Source organism: Hippocampus guttulatus, chromosome 5, assembly GCF_054856545.1.
Source record: "Hippocampus guttulatus isolate MCC_2025c chromosome 5, RoL_Hgut_1.0, whole genome shotgun sequence".
NCBI classification, from domain to species: domain Eukaryota; kingdom Metazoa; phylum Chordata; class Actinopteri; order Syngnathiformes; family Syngnathidae; genus Hippocampus; species Hippocampus guttulatus.
This window is the reverse complement of record NC_141265.1, coordinates 11,825,903-11,847,623: the sequence shown is the minus strand read 5'-3', so window position 1 is coordinate 11,847,623 and position 21,721 is coordinate 11,825,903. Positions and strand designations below refer to the sequence as shown.

The window sequence follows — 21,721 nt, the reverse complement described above, 5'->3', positions numbered from 1 at the left end:
CCCAAATTCAAAGAAATGTCTAATCGAGGAATTTTCAGTAAATTTACATTTTTACATCTGTGCTGTGTGTTGCACATACACACAGTTGGCAATAAAGTTGTACTTGACTTATGTAATTTTTTTCAGTTTCAAGTGATTTCAGTCACCATTGTTTTTATTTTATGAACTGAGCACCAAACAATTTTGTTATACACAGTAGTACCTTTAGGAGACCCAGCAAATCAATCTGTTTAACCCCCCCCCCCCCCCCCCACACACACACAATTTTGACAGTTGGGTGCAGCATTTAATTATTTCAAGCAAACGTGAAGGGAAACAATTGGGGAGGGGGGGGGGCGACCTACGGATTCAGATTGATTTAAAAACAAACAATACTAAAAGGGCCTTAAAATCCAGCAACTGTGGCAGATGCACCCCATATATGGAAGAAAAACAAACCTGGAACAATCTGAGTAGAAAGTGGCAACTTTATTCATTTTCCAACTTGACAAACGTTTTACAGCATTGACGACTGTAGTCGGGAGCATAGACATGGGTTTTGTTTATTTTTCAGATCAAACCCAAACAAAAATTCTTGCAGGTATCCCAAAGGATGGAAACTACTGAATTTAACTCACACAAAAACATTATTTTGATAGAATAGCCAGCGTGTACTGTTATGCGTCACAGCATACCCCAAAACTGTTAAAAAGAACTTGTTTTACATTGTGGATGATTTGGAGCAGTAATGGGACGCGTGAGTCAGCACTATACACACAAAAAACAAGCATCACAAATAAGGTTATTTAAATCTGCTGGGAGAAATTAGATTTTTATTTTACGAAGTGTATTTCAAACACTAAGCAGGTCAACTAAAAACCAACCAACCAACCAAACAAAAAAAAAAAACCTACATTTTTAAAGAATGCAGAACATCTTTGATGCACAGGAATGTTGAACATCACATTACAAATATAAAAATGAAATTACCCCCCGCCCCAAATACCCACAATCCAGAATAATAGTCTGAGGGGGGTGTGTATGAGGGAGGGGGAAAATGGGTTGGGGGAGGGGCAATCTGCTCGAGTCAATCCTGGGGGGTGTCTACAGCAATTGACCAGAGAACTGCTTCACACTGAAATAAAGAGTAAAATGCACAAGAACTTCAATTAACAAGTCATTACAAAAAGAAAAAAAAAGTCTTCATCATAGGCTACAGCAGGGGGTTGGACGATGAGGGGGGGGGGGGGGGGTTTGAAAGAACAATTCGGTGGGCAAAAACAAACTAAATAAGCAAATGCACAAAAATAAAAAAGGGGAGGGGAAAAAAGTGAAACATGGGGGTGGGGGTTAGTCCTTGAGTCCAAGCAGGTGCAGCACACTGAAGGGGGTGGAGAGGGAGGAAAGAGGGAGGCAGGGTTAGTTACCATGGCAACACCACTGCTAATTAGACAGTAGCAGCAAGCAGCAGCTTGTACAGCTGTATTAGCGTCGACAAAAAGAAGGAAGTGGTGTGTTGTATACGTGCCTACTGGTTGCCAAGGGAGACAGAAGAGGAGGAGCCCCCTGCTATTTGGCAGACTGTGATTTGTTGTCACTTGATCTAACTAAAAACAACAAAATCACTAGTCTTCCACACAGCAGCAGCCAGGGGAAGAATCACTCCACTCCCTGCTTCACACTGCAACGGCTTCGAAGGGGGTGTGGGGGTTGGGGGATTGAGTTTTTGCTATATTTCTTTTTTTTCTCTTTCCAATTCAAGGAACCTTGAGGAGTCCAATTGTAAAACCCCCAAAAATTGCTTGCCTCTCCTTAGCCGTTTAGTGTAAGAGGAAGGTTTGAACTACTTGCAGATTGCATGGGGAAGAAAGGAAGGGTGTTAGTGGAAAGACAGCAGGCAAGAGACACGAGAGATACAGCATGAATGCATTTCACAACCATTTCAAAACATAGCATTTGAGAAATTGCCTGAATTACATATTGGTGTGTGTCTGCTAAAAAGACACGCTAACGCAGGGGTCTTTTGAATACACTGAACAGGCACTAGAGCAGGAGCAGGGAACCTTTTTATTTTGCGTGTCCATCGATGGCCATAAATGTATGAAACCACAGGATCTAGCCAAACATAAGTATTGTAAACTATTAACTTTTGTGGTTTACATGTTCAGGGCCTTTTTTCCAAACAATTCCTTGTAGTTTAATTGAAATTGTGTGCTATTTATATTCTCTCTGCACCTACAACATACTCAAACACAACGCATGTATACCATATTTTTTACACCCGAGTCTAAGTCGCTTGATTTTGAGGATCTGTCAATACAGAGTCCTGATCCGATACCTCGGCTATGTATTAAGGGGAGCGGGGGAAAAAAAGAGCACATCCAAAGTAGCTTCTTTTTGTTGTTGGTTTTTTTATTTTTTTTAAACAAAACTATCACAATATGACACCTCTGATATGGCTTGTGGAGCATGTTTTAAACAAAATGGAAATTTAAATTCACACCCTCTCCCTTTTTTGGGGTGCAAATCAGTTTTTCAGGTGGCATATTAAATTTGTTTCATTAAATGCGGCTCGTATTGCAAGTTGCCGTTGCACTGTCTTGGCTTTCCACATTAAAATATTTCCATACTGGAGACATGAATATATTGTAGCCCTTGGAGGGGAGGAAATTATCCATTTCCCCCAATTCCGATCAGCTGAAAATATGACGTCGATAGGACCCAATGTCTGATCGCGTGATCAGGACATCCCTATAAATTTTTTATATACTGGAAAAATGTATGAATTATATAAGGGCCAGGCCGCTCAACATTGAATTCATCAACCCCATTTAGCATGGACATAGAAAAAAAACAAAGACAAACAGGACAGGCTGTTGTCCATTTTAGGTTTCAAATTTTTCATTTCATATTCGGGCAAACTTAACCTAGTTGTTTTGAAGAATTGTACCCAGGTTCCCTTACCCCTGCACTAGAGAATGAGACAAACATCGAAGTAGTTTAGAGTGAGAGGGTCAGAGTAGAACTTGCCTGTTCTGTAGAAGATATTGGGCATTCTGGATCTGATCCTGGGTGCCCACAATAGTAATGATGCGGTCCTCTGAGCCCTCTAGAGGCTCGTCGATCTTGATGGATGCGCCGGAATCATGCCGGATCTGCTTGATCCGCTGGCCACCCTTGCCGATGATGGAGCCCGCCAGCTGGCACGAGCCATTGCAAATTGCGGCGGTGGTGGGGAGGAGGAAAAGGAAAAGAAGCAGATGCACAAACATATTAGTCAGCAAACCTCCAATTAGATACAAACCAGGCACATATGGGAACAATCTGACAAGTGTTTTTGGGTTACAGTACATATTGATATCGGGGCTTATATGGCAGGCAATATCCATTTCTGTAATCACAGTCCTCACAATACTAAGCATTTCATGATATGCAGTGTTCAATTTGCATCTGTTTAATTTCAAGTGTTAAGAGGTGTATTACCCTACATCGAACACATCATTTGTTTAACTCACGTCTTTGGGGATGGTCACTTGTGTGGTGATGACCGGGTCATTGTAGGAACCCCGTCCACCTGACGGCAACAGATTGAACAGTTATAAAACACCGCAGGACAATACCGCTTTTGGGGGGTAAAACACAGTGTTCTTCAAACAGGTCGCAAGGATGAGCCTCTTTCCCGCAACAAAATTGGAGCCTCAAAAGAAGCTGCAGCATGTATCAGCCTGTGTCTTTCACACATCACACAGTGGAAGTGGGATGTTGCCCTAACAGCAGGCGCTTTCACACTGGGACACTGCATCCCACAAACAGATAATTAGAGGAATGCAGTCATCCATGCATGGTGTGACATATAACAGGGCGGGGGATGAGAGTGTTAAACTTCACACCGCAATCGTGGTTCACGCGTTTATGACTCTGATACTACCCCCAAGGGTAAATTACTGGCAAGACAATTGTGTGCTTTGGTTGCCATTTTAACACAACAGTGACAAGTAAAAAAATACAGTAATTAAAATACAATTTATTAAAAATAATGATAATAATAATAAAAAATGTCGGCTTTGGACTCACCTGACTGGTAGCTATCCCAAGAAGAGCTGTTGTCTGCACAGGACAGAAAAGAGCAATGCTCAAAGACATTTTGGACAGTTAATAAAATAAAATCACACATGCAACTGCCTATTTTTTTTCTATTGAACAGAAGTTCATAATTTGTTTCGTGTAAAATGTAATTTCTCTCGGCTGTGACCGTTCAACATCACGAATGTCAATCTACACGCACAAATTCAAATAGTCGAAAAATCACTGCATTTTATACTACATGCTTGCAATCCGGCCATAAAAAGGTGAACGACTTACCATATCCTCCCCCACTCTGTGAAAATCAAAGAGAAAAGGACAGAGGTTACCAAGGGGCCACATCTATGTTCGCATCCCGCATGAGGAGTGCATGCTAAGACCGGCATCTACATGTATCGTCAATGGAGCAGACGCAACTAAAAGCCAGCCAGTTTTCATCCATATGCCAGACTCCTCCTTCTTCCCCCCCCTCCTTCCAATCAGCCCCCATTTTCACCCGCTATTCAGCGGCTGCTGTCGCCAGGGCAACAGGCAATTCAAAACGCTGTTACTGGGCAACGGCAGGCAGTATCCTGCCAGCTCTCAGAGAGGGCGGTGGGTGAGAGAGAGTCTGTCAACAAAGCATTATTGCCTAGCAACCAACTGTGGTCACCGCCACTCTCTCTCTCTCTTTGCACAGAAAAACAAGCCGGCCATGAAAAAGTACACAGTAAGAGGGTAATTATAACTGATTACTATGGGATGCCTCCAGCTGGGGCGATTACGGTCGTTTCGGAGAGATGGCTGGTACATACAAGCGGGAGAGTTGGGTTTTAATAAAGCTTGGGCGTGAGTGCAACACAATGCACAATCACAGCTTGTCACAAACCAGTTGTGAGCAGCATGCACTAGCCTCAGGATGCCGGCAGCACGCGAGCTGCATGCATTTAAGCAAGGGTCACTAACCATGTTATCACTGTAGCGATCCGGTCTACCTCTTCTGTCACTGGTCACGAAAGAGAAACAGAAGGGGGGGTGAGAATGTGGATGGAACAAAATAGAAATGCTTTGGAAAAAAAATGCTTGAAAACGTTCCAAGGGGGGGAAGAGAGGAAAAGAAATTGCGGTCCAGGTCAACCTGCACACACACGCTGAGCAAGATTACAGTATAAACACATTTTCTCCCAGCCATCTTCCCACACAGTCACAGGAACAGCTCTGACAGTGTTATGGTGAGAGGAGTGACAGGTGGTGGTGATGAAGATCAGAGCCAAGGGCTGCTGCTTGCTGCTCCCACCCGTCGTAATGTGCATTTATTTGCTAGCCTTGTCACTACTGCCGAGGACATTTGTTTGGAATCTCATTTTCTTCACTTGATTTCCGTATGTTCAGTCGTTATGTTTAGAATCATTTATTGTATCGACAAGATGCATTGGTATGATATAAACGGACTCATTTAAAACCGAAAACCCACCGGTGGTGTCCAAGTATACTTGTACAGCAAGCAGAAGTGCTTGCCGTCAGTCATATTTGACATGATTACTGGTTTCTACTCACCAATTACTTGACACGGCTGTCAGAATTGAGCAGCTTTTTGTGAACCAAGTCAAACACCGTGCTTTTGTGATGGTGTATGCTGCTATGTTAGCTTCTGGCGCTAACCAGCTGGCTTGCGAGAGGTTTGTGTGTTGTTTGATCGCTTTACATTAGGGGTTCTTGTGTTGAAAAAGCAAGGATGGGCGAGTCTCGATACCCATTATCAGTATCCATCCGATATCGGCCTAATTTCAAGGTATCCAATTACATGCAAAGGCCGCTGATAGCAGTCACTGTTGCTGCCTTGTGGTCATTCTATCAGGAAGGTAAATGATATGCCCGGTTGTCAAAATGTTTTATTTATGGGGGGGGGGGGGGGGGGGGGGGGGGGTACTCCATCCATATCAAGCCTCTCAAATGTCCATTAAAATGACAGTTCTCTATGTTTACAAGTTTTTTTAAAAAAAATATTAATGATTAACATGGCATTATTTTTATTTTATGAACCAGTCAAGTGGGTGTGGGGCAGTACGGCAACAACTGAGCTTTGCTTTCTTGTGCTGCAGGACCACATCATCTTAAACCACTGTGCAAAAAAGTTTGCCCATTGTGCGCAGTTTTGCATGAGCATCTGACAACGATCCACACTACTACATATTAAAAAAGGAGTCATTAGCAAAAGGGAGACCACACTATTCTTCATTCAGCACTGAAAAGTAACATTCGTGGGAAAGGGGAACTGGGACGAGGAATTAAATACAGAAACTGACAAATAGAGGAATAAAGGAAACATAAGGGGATCATCACTTTGGGAGAAGTGACAGTGTGTGTGTCAAAACTAACAAGAAAAAATTAACAAAACTTACTTTGACCTTTCATCTGACCCACGGTATGAGTCATAGTAACGATCATCTCTGTGGAAAAGATGGAGATGGGGGGAGAAAAAAAAGAAACACTGAGACACCCAGGCATAACAACATACACTTCATGAAATGGACAATAAATATATCATGTGTGCATTGCACAGCACTGAATTTCAGTCAGAAAACTGGACACCATTTATCCAATGAAATTGGAAATGTAACGCAAGTGTGTGCACTATAGAAACAAAAATAAGCAACCACACGTCTCATGCAAACAACACTTGTGTATCTTTCATTTAATTTTAAAGGCTTAACAAGGAAGAAGAATGAAATGAACGTCTTACCCGCCTCTGTGTGAGCGACCCATGGACATAGTGTGACCTCGGTTCCTGCTCTGGTGGTGCGGGGGAGGACCCCGCCGGGGGCTGATGTCATCGTAATCCCTGCGAGAGGGGGGCAGCGGTCCCCGAGCCGACCTGCTGGAGGACATTCGATCGTAGCCGCGGTCGCCGGCACTTGGGCGGCTTCCTCGTATGGGAAAACTGTTCATTAGCCGGCGGCTGCTGCTGCCCCTCTCCTCGTATGCCATCGTGAAGCCTCCATATTCATAGGTTTCGTCATAGAAATTGGGATCGTATGGCTGTGAGCGGCCCTTGATGGGAGCCTGCAAAAACAAAGGAATTGAGGCTTGTGAACGCCAGTCATTTAAAGTTGGATTAACGCAACCATCCGCGCTCACACTCACACCTAGGGACAAATTAGAATGTTCCATTTACCTGCCATGCATGTTTTTGGAATGTGGGAGGAAACCGGAGTACTCGGAGAAAACCCACACAGGCACAGTGTGGGTGTATCATATTTAAATCATATTTAATGATCTCTCCTTTTGCTGGTATTTAGCAGTAACTTTTTTTAATGCATTTCTTGTGTTTGATCAGTTGAGTGTGTATATATACAGTACATCAGTGTCTTTTGACATGAAGCTCACATTTCTGGAGTTGACAGTTCAACAGACCTCAGATTTGTAGCCACATCTGAAAGGGGTCTGATTCCATTCTGAAGAGTTCTTGGTCGATGCATGCAACCCACCCCCCAAAAAAACAACCCCCCCCCTCCCCTGGATGGATGGATGGACTATATAATGCAAACAAAGTCAATAGATGGTATGACATATACACCATCTCATGGGGGCCCATCTAAAAATTATATTCAATAAGGATGACAAACGTAGCTATAAAACTCATGTTATGAACTTTAGTCATCAGACACATATGTAGAAAAGTCTATCAAACACATGTCTTTCTCTCTCACTTACGACAGCGATGACCTCCAGCATGGTCTTGATACATTCAACCACGCGCTCCATTTTACCGCCGACAAGCACAACACGGTCTGTCGACTGAGGACAACAATCCTGATACAGCTTGATACTGGTCTTTGTATTCTAGTGGAAAACGAACACAAGAGGACATGTTTACAATAAAGCATCCGATTTTTAGTGGAAAAAAAGTGATTACATCCTGAGCCAGAAAAGAAATTGTGTGATCATACAATTACAGTATTTAATCATATAGTGTAGTGCCCGCGGGTGCCCATTTATACAACTGCAGAGCATCAGGCATCTATTCGGGTCAAGGTTGTTTGCAATCTCATTTGAGTGTGTATGCCATTTTAAGACACTCAAAAGGCAAATTAAAGGACCTCCTGTTGTCATATTGAATAAGTAAATCAATAAATAAATAAACGTAAATAAATGTGACATTTTAAACTGAGTCTACCTCAGCTTTAGAGATTCCACATTTGCTTCGCAGGCAATGTGCATTTTGATAATCAGATCTACGGTAGGACCTATGTTGTTATAGGTTCTCTATAGTGGAAAAAAAAGGTGTCTCGTTCTCTATAGTGGAAAAAAAAGGTGTCTCGTTCTCTATAGTGGAAAAAAAAGGTGTCTCTCTGGTGAAAGGTATTTGTTCAAGTGGATGTGCTCATCCGTTGACTAACTGAGGCATTGCGTCTGTTAAGAGTTGGGGCCATTAGTTGAAGAAATGTGGCGTAATTGACATACCGTGGGGTTTTAATATTGGCAGATTTTCTCCCCCAACATTTTGTAATCTGTTTGCACCTGAGCTCGAGTCACTTGATTTTGAGAATCTGCCTGTACCCGAGTCCCGATCAATATTTGAATGCAATGAAGACGAAAAAGACCATATCTAAATCGTCTCAATCACCTTATTTTGAATTAAGGCATCACAAGGCGATACCTTTTTATATGTCAGCAGCAGTTCAAATCAAGTAAAGAACTAAAATATTTTAGTCTTGACTTCAGAAATCGAAAATAAGTAAAATCCAATCTCTTTCCAGCCAATACCGATGTGCCGAAAACCATGTGATTGACCCCGATTTCCAACAATATCGGGACAAGGCAAAAACAAATGTGAAAAGGGTTTTTTTTTGGAGTAAGAAACTTTGATTCTTTATGCAAGTTGGAAAAAATATATACCTCTCGGAGCTCCTTAATCTTGGCGCCCTTCACTCCAATGATGGAGCCAGCCAGGCTCTGGTGGATCAGTAGACGCAGATCACACTCAAAATCCATGCCATTGTACTGCTGGTACTGCGGAGCATGTGTTAAACGTGAATATAGCTCATCCGCTTGGTTAAGGGTGCAAGTCTCCAAACATGTCGAGTCCTTTACCTCCTCCAGTGTAGGGATGATCTTGAGCATGATCTCACCAATGGTCTCTATGTCAGCGCAGATGCACAGGATGCTTTACATTGCACATGCCAATGACAAGGCAGTGGCGATGCAGGGAGCCCATGAGGCATCCCAGAAGGAAAGGAGGAGGGGGTTGCATATTAGATTAAAGAATTCAATAAGAAAACCAGTAAAAAGTACATTTGTTCAACCTAACTAAAATTATTCAAACGTTAGGTCCATTATTCTGTTAACTTGTGAAGGTAGAGCAGTAATAATGCCACACTGTAGCTGTCAAAATGCTACAAAACTCAAGGTGATTACAAAGAGACTTTTCTAGGTCTTTTGTCCAGATCAGATAAAAAAAATAAAAATAAAATAAATTAAGAGACGAAAAAGGTAAACCAAAAGAAAGTGACAGCAATCAGTGACCACTGGAGGGGTAAGACGGGAGAGTGAAATCTGGGGACAATCTGTCTGGTGGGGGGGTGGGAGGGGGGTTAAAAAAAAGTTGCACCAATGCGCACTAAAGAGAATTCACAAGCATAAATCTGGTGTGGGTGCTCACGTCAGTACTATGATTTAGACTACATACATCAAACAAGCTATTAAAGACCATTCAAACATGAACTCATTGTGTCTTGAACAGCAAGTTTGACTCGTGATGTCTGCACCCAGTAAGCGAGAAAATAAGAAAGTCAACAGATGAAGGTGAGCACTAGAGGTAAAATTAAGATTTGCACTACTGGCACCGGTGCCAATAAGGTGATAGTGGGAGAAGCCATACTATATAACCAAACGATGCATATTCGAGCAGGATTGGGACAGTGGCATCCTGCACGTTCAAAAAATTGCAGCAATTAGTGGTTACACCGAAATGAAGCAAAAAGCAGGCGACCAAGGACACAAACATGGTGTTTGAACTGTACCAAGGAATGGGGTGGTCGGCTAAGGCTCGTTATATAATGGAACAAGGAAGAATGGGTTGGCACAGGACACAGCGGAAGATTTATGGGACTAACACACAAATAAAGCACCCATAACACTGACTTTAAGAGGGCGGAAGATAGGAAAATATAATCATTAATGAAAAACAACAAAAGCATCTGAGCTGGCACAACAAAAGGCAGATTTTAACAAGATTGAGGAAAAAGACCAGTGGTGGACTGAAAAACCTGATAAACAATTGATGTGACTTAAAAATAAAAATAAAATAAAAAAATACGGAAAGACAACTTTGGACATTAAGGCTTTTTTTTAAACCATGGCTAACATACAGTGAACACAAGTAGGTTATCAAATACTGTTGAGCTGATAAAGAGGCAGGATCTTCTCGTCTGTTTGACCTGTAGTCAGGCAGTGAGAGGGAGGAGCTTAGGGACATACCGCTCGGGCCCACTGCTGTCTGGGACTGACACACTGGCATTGTACTGGGCGTGGTGGCATGGGCAGAGGGGCCGGGGCCATTCGAGCGCGGATGTCATTCGAGTAAGGCGCCCGTTTAGGGAACGGGGCGCGATTATGGGCAGGGCCAACCGGGGTCAGGTGGGCGGGCGGGCGCAGGAGGGGCCGTCCAGAACATGGGCAACAGAGGAGGAAGTGGGCAAAAAAGTCAACAGCAAAATAATAAACAAGGGAGAGGGGAGAGGGGGAACAGTTTTAATATACAGGCTCTACACTGATCATGTGTTGAATTCTCTTAGATTGGCTTGGCAAAGAGGAGGAGAGAAGGTGACATTGGAAAAGAGAGATCATGGCATATTAAGAACATGGAAGAGTTCAACGTTTGGGAACAGACCAGAAGACAGCAGGAGATGGGAGGGGGAGGGGGAGGGCAAACTGGAGGCAATGACTGAGTGAAATAAAAAAAGACTTGGCCAGGTTACCTGAATGCTCTTCTTTGACTTTATCATTCAGAGGTAGAAACAACTTAACAGTAGGACTGGTCCAGTTTAAACTATGTTAACATGGTCATCTTAAGTTCAGAGTTACCCAGGGACATTGCAGTCAAAGAACAACTGCTGCCCAATAGAGGTTTTCAGAGGCTGTGGAAAGGGGGGATACAAAAAGGAACAAAACTTCAACATGTACTCACGTCTGAACGCAGTGCTTTGATGTTTTTGCCACCCTTCCCGATTACAGCTCCTGCATTCTGTCAGTCAAACAAAAATGAAGAGAATGGACACATTAAGACAGATAGTGGAACAGAGAGGAGGATGGACAAAAAAAATAATAACAATAAGATGGTAGATATCAGCACGCCTATTGCTAAGAACATTAAAATTTTTTTAAAAAAGGATGGCTCATTTACTTTGCTCTGCAGGAGGATGCGGAGCTCAATCATCTCATCCGAGCTCCTGGAGCGCTTATACGATTTCTGCTGATCTGCATCCTCTGCGGGACGCTTACCTGCCACAAAGGAGATAAACAGACAGCGTGAAGCCAGCTAACATTCATGCCACATAAAAGAGAAAACAGTGGAATCTCAGACACCAATTGTCTTACAGCTTGCCAATTTTGAAGTTTGGCCAAAATAAACCTCAAATGGGGGAAAAAAACTTTGGACATTAGACTGTCCCTTTGTGCGACACCTCTTTTCAGCAATACTTGCAGCACAGCACCATTTGGATTTTTTCCCCCAATTCTGCTTTTCTTTGTGTATGAAGGTGGGGGGGCAAACCTCTTTTTCATGGACAATGTGCATTGGCGATTCATCAGTGTTTTTTGTGTTTGGAAAGTGTTTGGGGTTTAGTGTGTGTGTGTGTGTGTGTGTGTGCGGGCACACACACACACACTACGAGAGTGTGCTAACTCATCGATGGTAGTAATGTGGCGGTCCACCAGTATCATCACAATCGCAGTTATTACCGTTTGTCTCTGTGCTGAATGAGGAATCATCTTGCTGGTCGTCTTTTATGTCCATGATCCCCTCTGAAGGTGGAGGAAAGAAAATGGGATCCGCTTGTTGTGGTTACCTGTCAAAAATAACGTGAGAGAGTGGTGGTGGGGGGAGAAGCAACCATTTAATTGAATGAAGGTGCTTGTGTGTAAATCAGGATTTGGCCACTGAGATCCAAAAGAGGAACTGGCACAAAAACTGAAGTAGTGTAGTGTGATGTCCCAGCATGAGCCATAGTCAGTAATGTGCTCTCATCATTAACTATTGATTTTTAGTTGGGGCTGAACATCTAGTCACATTCAATTTGACATCGCAATTTGGTAGAAAAAAATATTCAAATAGCATAGGCTGCAATTTGTGTGTGTGTGTGTGTGTGTGTGTGTGTGCGGCGGGGGGGGGGGGGGGGGGGGGGGGGAATTCATTTCAGTCGGCTTAAACACACACACACACACACACACACCCGTGTGTGCGCGCACGCACCATACATACTGCTTACTAGGTGCAGTCCATGTTTACATCATTTAATTAAATAAAAACGTTGAGGAGTAAAGCCATAGATGTTTGCATTATTCTTGTAATTTGATTCTTGAAATGAAAATATGTCTACAAATGAATTTTAATTGTGGCTGAATAATTAGTCACATTCAACTTGACATCGCAATTTGAATGAACAGAAAAATGTTCATTTCAGTCGGCTGAGAGAGATTTTTTGCTTACTAGGCGTAGTCCAATCCATGTTTACATATTGTTTAACTAAATGAAGAAGTTAAAGAGATAAAGCCACAGATGTTTGCATTTTTCTTGTAATTTGATTTATGACTCAGTGATTGATGTCTATGCCAGATTTGTTGGGTAGAATGTTGTACAGTTGTCACACTGAACACATAAAGACCGGAAGTCAAAGTGTTTTGGAAGTTAACAATTTTCATTGAAGTAGATAAACTGTGTTTCACATTAATTCACCATTATTTTGGCATAAAACCAACCAAGAAGGGCAAAGTATTCATGTATGATGAGTTTGATCTTCGTTCATTGTAACATAGATTAAAATATTGTTTAGATTTGTTTAAAAATGCCCGAGAGGACCTTGAAACTTTATATCGCATATTAACTTGAAATTGCAAAATTGAGGAAAACAAAAATTACAGTTGGGCTAAATCATTTTCCAAAATAGTTCAGCCCAATCATTTATTATGTGTGAAATTTGGAGCATTGAGTACACTATATATTACATTTAAATCCGCCTCATTATGTTTTTACACATCGGTGTGCTTGTTTTCTTTATTTAAAAAATAAAAATTTAAATGGCTGGAACGGATGTGGCAAAAATTGATTTGAGGAGCAAATGCATTTCCGAGACAGGCTATGTGATAACAAAAATACCGGTAATACACAATGATGGGTTCCGTACATCAGCCGATCACATCTCGCCGATTTGACAAATGGCACGTATATAATAAATGAACGGCGAATAAAACAAATAAACAGTTAGGTATCAATGAATGGTTAATCGATTCGGGGGTACTGAATCAAAGCGGAACGAAATAGGGTGGCTCACTATGTCAGCAAGATTTGGTTGACTTGGGTCCGTGAGAGCAACAACCAGGATACGCTAGCAAGGTGGCTAGCTCAGATGAGCATACATTAGTTACGCGCTTTGTCAAGAACGCCGTTCTCAAATTAGGTTCAATACCGGTCGCACCGGATTGACCAGTAAATTATTTGCACCGTGGACATGAAACCGCGACTGTTCGGTAATTCGCGGGACATCCGCTTCGACAAAAAGTGGGTACTAAGGGAAACACGTCAACGGATACCGGGCTAGCCGTTAGCTCCCAGAAGCTAATTTCGCCATCTTGCTATAAAATCAGTTGAAGAGAAGTGGCGGGAGACATGTAATCTTATTTTAAAAACGTGACGCCAGGGACTTACTCTCTTCACGACAGCGCGATTTATAGCGGCCTATTGGCGTTCTCTTGGTATTTTGACCTCGAAATGTGTCACTAAAATGTACAAATGAGAAGCATACGAACCCAAACGTGGGATGAGACGCTTCGCTGCCGCTCCCCCTCGCTTCGCTACGGAAAAGAAAGTGCGCAGCGGCGAAACGCCCGACCCGATTGGCTCAGCGTGAGGCGAAAAGTGCATTCAAACGAACCTCTGGTTGGTTCTTACGGCGATCAATCACGATTATGGGCATTTTGACACCTCCTCTCCCGGAAGTCGTTTGATTTACGAAATTAGCGGCGTTTATGTCGTTTTCGTAATCTGGTCTCGAGGTATGTATGTTTTACTTTGAGGTATGGCCAACGTCTTAAAGCGTCTGATACACCTATTTTATGTTCGTTGCCTATATGGCGTTAATAATACCCAATATGCAGTGTATGCGCATGAGGTGTCTTTTGTGACGTTCTGGCGCCTTATGAAAGTGTTTATTTTTGTTCATACAATACAATACATGCTGATTATGTAACACGCATACCTGTGTTTTCTGTACCCCTTGGCCCTCAATGTCGAGGGTGGGCAGAAGCATGTCTGAACTGTTTAGTCAGTCAATTGCCGGACACATTGAGACAAACATACTGTATGTACATTCACACCAATGGACAATGTAGTGTTGGGTTACTCGAGCTCTAGCATCCAGAAAACTCAGACAAGTACTTGAGAACATTCAAGTTTGAAGGACAGAACTGTGAGACATGCATTCTAACCATTAGGCAATTTCCTGCCTTGTTTGTCACATAAACGTTACTTTTATCCTGACGCTGATTACCAAAGTAGTAAGATGATGATCAACAGTGTGACCGGCCGGTGAAGGGAGAGACAAAGTATGTCTCCTCAGGCTATGGTCCAGGTGACCCAAGCCTGGCTGCAGTCTTCCTGGCATGTCCGTGTTCCTTTCACTTGGCTGGAGGCCTGCGTCGAGTGGCTCCAGGAAGAGGCAGGAGGTGTGGGCAGACTGACGCAGCAGCAAATTAACCAACAGGTAGGTAGATTATTTTGTTATTTAACATTGTTGGGCCACCTTAAATACGCTGACGCTGATTACATCCTTATTAGGCGTTTGACCAGTGGCTCTTGACTGACCTGAAGGACTTGGACTATCCGGTTCTCCCTGAGGGACTTGCTCAAGCCCACAAGACTCAGCTCAGCGGTACCTTCTGTGTACAGGTACGAACTATCACAGTCACTTAATTATGGAAGTACACACAACTTTTCAGCGGACTAAGGAGAGCGGACATTAATAAATAAAAGGCACCTGAGATTTACATTTGTAAAAAAAAAAAAAAAACAAACCCCACCATCATGTAGCTACTAGTGCACACCTTCAATTTACAATACAGTAGAACACACCTAAACTCACACAATTTGACATTTGTCGCCATATAGTATTTTTAGGAATATGTCGATAAAGAATTTTTTGTTTTTGTTTTGAGCCACTAAAATGTTTCTTGCTTTGAATTTTTACAAGTGTATGGCCATTAGCATGCCACCATGTTACTTATATTTTCGGTACGGTTAAGAAAGATTAATTACTTTCCATGGTTTCCTAATGGGAAATATCTTTACTGAATGTAGACAAAAAGACGTTCACCAAACGTTCCCCAGCAGTTTTCGTAGTCACCGACCGCTTTTCTTCCCGCATGGAAATTTTGAACTGAAAAAGAACAAAAACAAGGAAAACCATTAAAAACGTTTGGGACCTTGAACAAACCCTGATGAGAAATCAGCATTCACTACCTTTGCAAACGTTGTCATTGGGATACTGGCTTTAGATATCAATACAAAGTATTTTTGAGGGCAGTATTGTATCACTCAGCAGGCAAAAATAAAAGCAGCATAAAAAGGGCAGTGTGCTGTGCTGGAGCGTTCCCTTTCTGTTGTAGGTTGACTCGTTACAGGACATCAGTCAGCCCGCGTATGCTCAGCTGCAGCAATGGAGGGGCACGGACTGCGCCAATGACAACATTTCAGCTGTCACACAGAACACTCAGAGGCCCTGGGAGGCCAAACCCACACGTATGCTCCTGCTGCAGGTTAGTGGACCATTTATAATCTGGGTGGCCTTTTAAATTGATTGATTATGATAATGTGCAACTTTGTCTCAGGTGACAGATGGCGTTCAGAGCTTGGAGGCCATGGAGTATCAGCCGATACCTGCACTGAGCACCGCTCTTAGGTGAAAGGACCTTCACGTTTATTTGCATGCTAACTGTCACATAAGACAAGAAACACAAATGATGGTTAGCATTTTCAACCTCCAGGCCTGGTGTGAAGCTGCAGCTGCAAGGGCAGATGATCTGCAGGCTTGGGATGCTACTGTTGGGAACGGGCAACGTGAAGGTCCTGGGCGGGGAAGTGGAAGACCTGGCCAAAAGCAACAACCAGGTTGGTTTTCTCAAATTTGAAACTTCAAGGTAGTTTTTCCCTTTAGCAACTGATTAAATTGAGCAGTGGTGTTTCAACGTTAAGATGTTCAGTTAGAAGTCCACATGCAATGGGGCCAAGTGGGGTGGTGACCCACCAGATGCAGCAGATAGATCTATGGTATTCTTCACCTTTTGCTGTTACAGTCCACATGCAATGGGGCCAATCAGGATGGTCACCCACATGGAGTAAGATGTAGAAGTCACATTACTTTAATGTTATGGTACTTGGAGTGCGTGACTAACTACATTGTGAAGAAGTAACTTGTAACTGTATCGGAATACATTTTTTAAAGGAACTCTCCAAACACTGAATGCAGCTGTGTTATTTTAAATGTTTGCTGTTTTAGTCTGCCTGTGAACCTACAGTACGGGGTGTACATGACATCGCCCGGCATATCACGATTATTCGAATAAACTGAGTCATATAGAGCAGGTACATCTAGAACAACAAAAAAAAGTGATACAGTACATGCTCTGCCCTGACAGGGAAGGGTTCTATGTCGGGTCCTGGGACTACCCGAAGAGCAACAGCAGCAGGAAGAGGAAGACGGTGGAGAAGTTCCACCATCACACGAAGGTAGAGAACTTCCATGGCAACTTTTATTCATTTGATTATGTGCTTCCACTTACGCACTCAAAACTGCTTAAGATGCCACAAGCCAGGGAGGGCAGGACTTAGAGCTAGATGACCAGGAACTGCTGGCAGGTCTGGAGGCCCAGGAGGCAGAGCAGCAGCACGAGGAAGAGGAGGAGGCGGTGCTAGTGGAGAGGCTTCCGATCAATCCGGTTCAAGACAGCGGCTACAGGACGCTCAGCCAGTTTTCCGCTCTGTCCTGTAGAAGCTCCACCATCAGGAGCCTGAGTGCCTCATCCAGCAGGTGGGTGGTTTGTCAGTGTTCTGTCTTGACATTTAGTCACCAAAAACTCCTCAGATCAGTCGTAACTGACATGGCATTGTAGATTTAAGCTTGTAAGTCACTATTCATTTCTCGGGTTTTGAACAAAGGCTTCACACATCAGATAAGAATCATGGATGCTTCATGACAAAGGAAATTTGGTTTTGGTTCTACTTTGGAGACTGTTGGGGAAATTGCAACTATCCGACCTGGAATAATAGATTTTGTCAAGTGGACGTTTTGATTCCTCTTCTTATCTGCTATGGTAATCTTTTCGGGTCGGGCCCACATTTTTGTTTTTTGAATTCAGCCCCAAAAGCAGGTTTTACCGAGCAACATGAAGTTTGGTTGTTATGTCTGTCATGGGGAGATCCACATAAAGGCCTCAAACCCCCACGCCTGAAACGAGGCAAGCAAACGGCCATTTTGGAGCAAATTACGGGCCTCGCACTTTGATTAATCGACAGGGAATCCATCCAAAAGAAACGGGCGTCCTTGACAGATGAGTGACATAATAATAATAATAATAATAATAATAATAACAATAATAATAATACATTTTATTTATAAGCGCCTTTCAAGACACCCAAGGACACTTTACAATCAGGAACAAAAACAATAAAACACAGAACAGGTTGAGCAGCGGCAGCCAGACGCGCCAGCGTTCACTCACCCCCGAAAGTCGGAAGAAACAACAGGGGAGGGAGAGGGGGAGAAAAAAACCACGCTCGAACTATCCTCATTTTGAGGATAGTTTGAGCTAGGCAAAACTATCCTCCTGCACAAGTATATGACAATTACAACAGGTCACAAGACATGAACAATGAAGGCGGTGATACAAGGGAGTGTATGCGTGTGTGATCGTCTGGTTGTGTGTGCGTGACAGGCCTAGCTGCTACGTGAAGGTCATCTCATGGAGACGGTCCTGGCTTATCAGACTATGGCCAAGAAGGAGGGGGTGATGGTAGGGCACTAGCTTCCATGTGTACTTTCATCAGGGGAAGTTCAAGATAGCAGATGTTGTTTTTGGTAGCAGGCAGCCCAAGAATTCCAGACAGACATATTCCAGACATAAAGTAGCAACGCTTTATCCAGTACCTTCACCAACTAATGTGGGTGGAGCACAGCATCAAAAGATTTTTGAAGATTCACCATGAAACATGTGCTGTCACCTGGGGCCATTCATTGCTGCTGGCAGCTTCACGTATTTACTTTTGTGTTGTGGCTACATGCCCAACATTGACACGCGTGGTCATTTGGTTTGTGTCAAATGTAAATAAAGTGATTTCAGCACTTGAAGATACATTAAGATGAATTAAATGGTACCTGGGTACTTTAGTCTTGCAGTGTAAATCCATCTTTTTCTTCTTTTTTTTTTTGTTAATTTATGACCTTGTCCCTTAGAAGTGAAGCTTCTATGCACTCCAATGTGAGCAGAGGCAGTTCAATTCCAAGCAGTCGCCGTGGTAACGAGCAAGAGGAGTCCGACCTCATTGAGCCCTTGCATTCCCGGCAAGGCCCGGTGGAGCACGATGTCAACGTGGACGACTTTCCCGACGAGGATTTTGTCGACCTCACGCTGGACGATTTCGATGCCGCAGTCCTTCAGGAAGGCATGGCTCCTCCACGTGAGCCTCCCGTAGAACAGAATGGGAGTGACGTCATGGAGGAAATGGACTTTTTACCACAAGCTGTAGAGTGCGGCCAGTTACCTGTGAATAAAATAGTTCGGAAAGAGAGTGTACTTCATGGTGGGAGTCACCCATCAAGCACTGCAGGAGCAACAACGGACACACTGGGTGACATCACCCTAACTACACCCCCGTTTACTTACCTGTGTCTGCTCGACGAAATATCCGTACCCACCCGCATAACAATCAAAGCCTTCATCGTCACCCTCCTGGGCAAACTAAGTACCAGTGACGGCCTCTGGCGAATCTGCGCCACAGTGTCGGATGGGAGCGGCTACCTGGACGTCGAGCTGTCCGACCGGGTTCTGACAGGCCTGCTGGGCTTCACGGTGGCTGAGAAGGGTACAATGAGGCGCGACCCGGCCCGAAGGGCCCAGCTGGATGCCGGCATGAGGCGTTGTCAGGAGGAGCTGGTGGATATGTGCTGCCTCATGACTGTGGAGGTGGGCAGCGGGGTCGGGGGAGCTGTGGTGACCCAGGCTGAGCCTGTCACCGAGGGGGTCTGCCGTGAGCTGGAGCAGAGGGTGCGAGACAGGAAATGAGAATGGCAGCAGGATGGGATAGAGAACAGGGACATTTACAACAAGCAGAGTTCTGTTAATGAGACTTAGGTGCGGAGTTTTTCCCCTATTTGGGAAAAGATTGCGATCAAGCCGCCCTTCTGCTTCCAATCTGGAGAGGAGACAATGTGTGAACCCATGTCGCAATGCATCCCATCTGCTGCCCACCACTATAGCATGCTGTCATTAGAGGGGCATTTCATTCATTTGTTCACGGAGCTATTTCTCCCATGCAATGTCTCTCATTATGCCATATGCATTAAAATTTCCAGTAAATGCTGAATGATAAGGTGTATTTTTGATCTGTAATAAGAAGAGTGATGCAGAGGACTTGAGTTTATATTTAAATTGCGGTAATGAATTGCCAGCTTTGCATTCATTCATTTGCATCCATTACGTCTCGCTGGTGAAATAATTGAATATCCAAGGGCAGCACGGGTTCTCAATAAAGTCACCCCGGGGAGCAAATAAGAGGAAAGAAAAATGAGGAAAAAGTCATGATTTTTTATTATTTCTCGTGATTACAGAGCTCCTCTGTGTTTTTATCCTAATGAGTCTTTATGTGCATCACAAACTGTTGTTGACGCTTTGTTAATATTCACTGTATACAATTATTTGAAAGGTGGTTGCTGTTAAATCTGACTTTTTATCTAATAAACTTCCAGTGAGACCTCAAGATAAGACAAACATTTCAAGGCTTGATTAAATGCTGCCTTTTGGGACATGCACTGCAGAGAGCAAATGCTAGAATGAAAGGATGCAGAAATCATGTTAATCATTTGTACTACACACGTTCATTTGCTTCTTATCGGCCATGGCGCAGGAACTTGTTGCTGTTTTTCCACAAACTGATAGCGGCCCCACATATAATGAATTCAACCAAAGCTTTGCTATGCTGCCATGGTCCTCCAAGTTCTTTATGGAATTGGATGCTGGATACAATTTGTTGGTTGGCACAATAAACAAGCGTTGTAGGTACAACACACTCGTTTGGTATTCATGTGCAATTCAGCGAGAGCCATCCAATACCTGAAATGTAATCAAAACTATTGTGATTCATCAATCTAACTCGCCGCCCAACCAATCAATATACAGTAGCACATTAAAAAATATATATTTGTCTCACAATGGAGAAATTCCCAATTCACAGCAGCAAAAAATTATGAAAGAGAGAAATAGAAGAACAGAAAGTATATAAGTAAATATAAATGATAAAATATAAATATAAGCATATTCAGAATGGATGAGTGGGGGTGTGTCCAGGTTTTCAGGTCAGGTCAGTCTATTCAATAGCCTGGCAGCAGTCGGCAGGAACGAGCGGCGGTACGTCTCCTTGCAGCGCCGGCGTATCAGTCTTTGGCTGAAGGAGCTGCCCAGTGCTGTCAAGGTAAGAAAAGAAATAAAGACCATAACTGATTTAACATAACATGATTTGTAGTTTTAAAACTCTTGTGGTGTTGGGCCCTCCACAGATAAGATGAAGAAAGAATGAAAAATAGTCACCATGCTAACATTGTGTTCACATTGTCTGCACAACAGCCATATCTGAGGAAAACAGCAATGGCATATGCAAAATTGAGCGAAGTCATAAGTATGTATTTCTTTAAAGGGTAACTCAACCTTCTGTGCAGCCCCACTCGTCTAAACACAGCATTCTGATTAATATTGCGTTTGTGGAATATAAATTGAAAAGTAAAATCCAGGGCGGCCATTTTGACTCTTGGTGTTGACTGAAAAAAAAAAAACAATTGCTCTGGTAACAGCCAATCACGGCTCAGCTTCAGAAAACAAGTGATCTGTAATTGGTTGTTATCCGAGGAACTGCATATATTTTCAGTTGACAGAAAGTGGCAAAATGGCCGCCCCCTGAGATGACTCAAAACGGGTAGATGTTACTCCTATACAACTCATATTCCACACGCACAGCCTTGATCAGAATGCAATGTGAAGACTAGTCTAGGCACACAGAACTAATTGTCAAGAAAATTAGTTTGCGTTGGGCTTCTCCTTTAAAAAACTAATACTTTCCTGTCTTTGCCATTATGCTCAAAGAAAAATCCCAGAATGTGCCGCACACATTAAAAATTGCAAGAGTTATTTTCATGAGAAT

The 21,721-nt window shown here is 43.1% G+C and overlaps 2 protein-coding genes across 5 annotated transcripts; one reads left to right on the top strand and one right to left on the bottom strand.

Moving 5' to 3' along the window:
* Positions 1-449: 449 nt before the first annotated feature.
* hnrnpk (heterogeneous nuclear ribonucleoprotein K) lies at positions 450-14,128 on the bottom strand. Of its 3 annotated transcripts, none has more exons than XM_086110616.1 (16): positions 14,068-14,128; positions 12,004-12,110; positions 11,447-11,544; positions 11,231-11,287; positions 10,522-10,565; positions 9,136-9,208; positions 8,941-9,054; positions 7,756-7,884; positions 6,785-7,104; positions 6,444-6,491; positions 5,008-5,047; positions 4,342-4,357; positions 4,054-4,086; positions 3,495-3,553; positions 3,010-3,179; positions 450-1,360 (listed from the first exon to the last, which is right to left on the bottom strand). In XM_086110616.1, exons 2-16 carry the CDS (start codon positions 12,056-12,058, stop codon positions 1,330-1,332), a joined length of 1,287 nt encoding a protein of 428 aa, XP_085966742.1. In that variant the 5' UTR covers positions 12,059-12,110; positions 14,068-14,128; the 3' UTR covers positions 450-1,329. The 3 variants fall into 3 exon arrangements, with proteins under 3 accessions (XP_085966742.1, XP_085966741.1, XP_085966743.1); XM_086110615.1 differs by having other exon boundaries at positions 450-1,114; XM_086110617.1 differs by lacking the exon at positions 14,068-14,128 and adding an exon at positions 13,967-14,050 and having other exon boundaries at positions 450-1,114.
* A 98-nt stretch (positions 14,129-14,226) lies between these two features.
* On the top strand, positions 14,227-19,894 carry rmi1 (RMI1, RecQ mediated genome instability 1, homolog (S. cerevisiae)). 2 transcript variants are annotated; one of them, XM_086110614.1, is made up of 8 exons: positions 14,227-15,020; positions 15,095-15,205; positions 15,922-16,071; positions 16,144-16,214; positions 16,300-16,423; positions 16,951-17,041; positions 17,114-17,342; positions 18,768-19,894. In XM_086110614.1, exons 1-8 carry the CDS (start codon positions 14,865-14,867, stop codon positions 19,591-19,593), a joined length of 1,758 nt encoding a protein of 585 aa, XP_085966740.1. In that variant the 5' UTR covers positions 14,227-14,864; the 3' UTR covers positions 19,594-19,894. The 2 variants fall into 2 exon arrangements, with proteins under 2 accessions (XP_085966740.1, XP_085966739.1); XM_086110613.1 differs by having other exon boundaries at positions 14,233-15,020; positions 18,765-19,894.
* The last annotated feature ends 1,827 nt before the right edge of the window (positions 19,895-21,721 follow it).

Excerpts from the sequence above, each read along its gene's own strand:
- hnrnpk (XM_086110616.1), bottom strand. The coding sequence starts at position 12,058 with ATGGACATAAAAGACGACCAGCAAGATGATTCCTCATTCAGCACAGAG. Across the intron at positions 7,105-7,755 it reads TGCTGGAGGTCATCGCTGTC|GCTCCCATCAAGGGCCGCTC; the intron begins GTAAGTGAGAGA and ends TTGTTTTTGCAG. Across the intron at positions 1,361-3,009 it reads CAATATCTTCTACAGAACAG|TGTGCTGCACCTGCTTGGAC; the intron begins GCAAGTTCTACT and ends CACCCCCTTCAG.
- rmi1 (XM_086110613.1), top strand. The coding sequence starts at position 14,865 with ATGTCTCCTCAGGCTATGGTCCAGGTGACCCAAGCCTGGCTGCAGTCT. Across the intron at positions 15,021-15,094 it reads AGCAGCAAATTAACCAACAG|GCGTTTGACCAGTGGCTCTT; the intron begins GTAGGTAGATTA and ends CATCCTTATTAG. Across the intron at positions 15,206-15,921 it reads GCGGTACCTTCTGTGTACAG|GTTGACTCGTTACAGGACAT; the intron begins GTACGAACTATC and ends TTTCTGTTGTAG.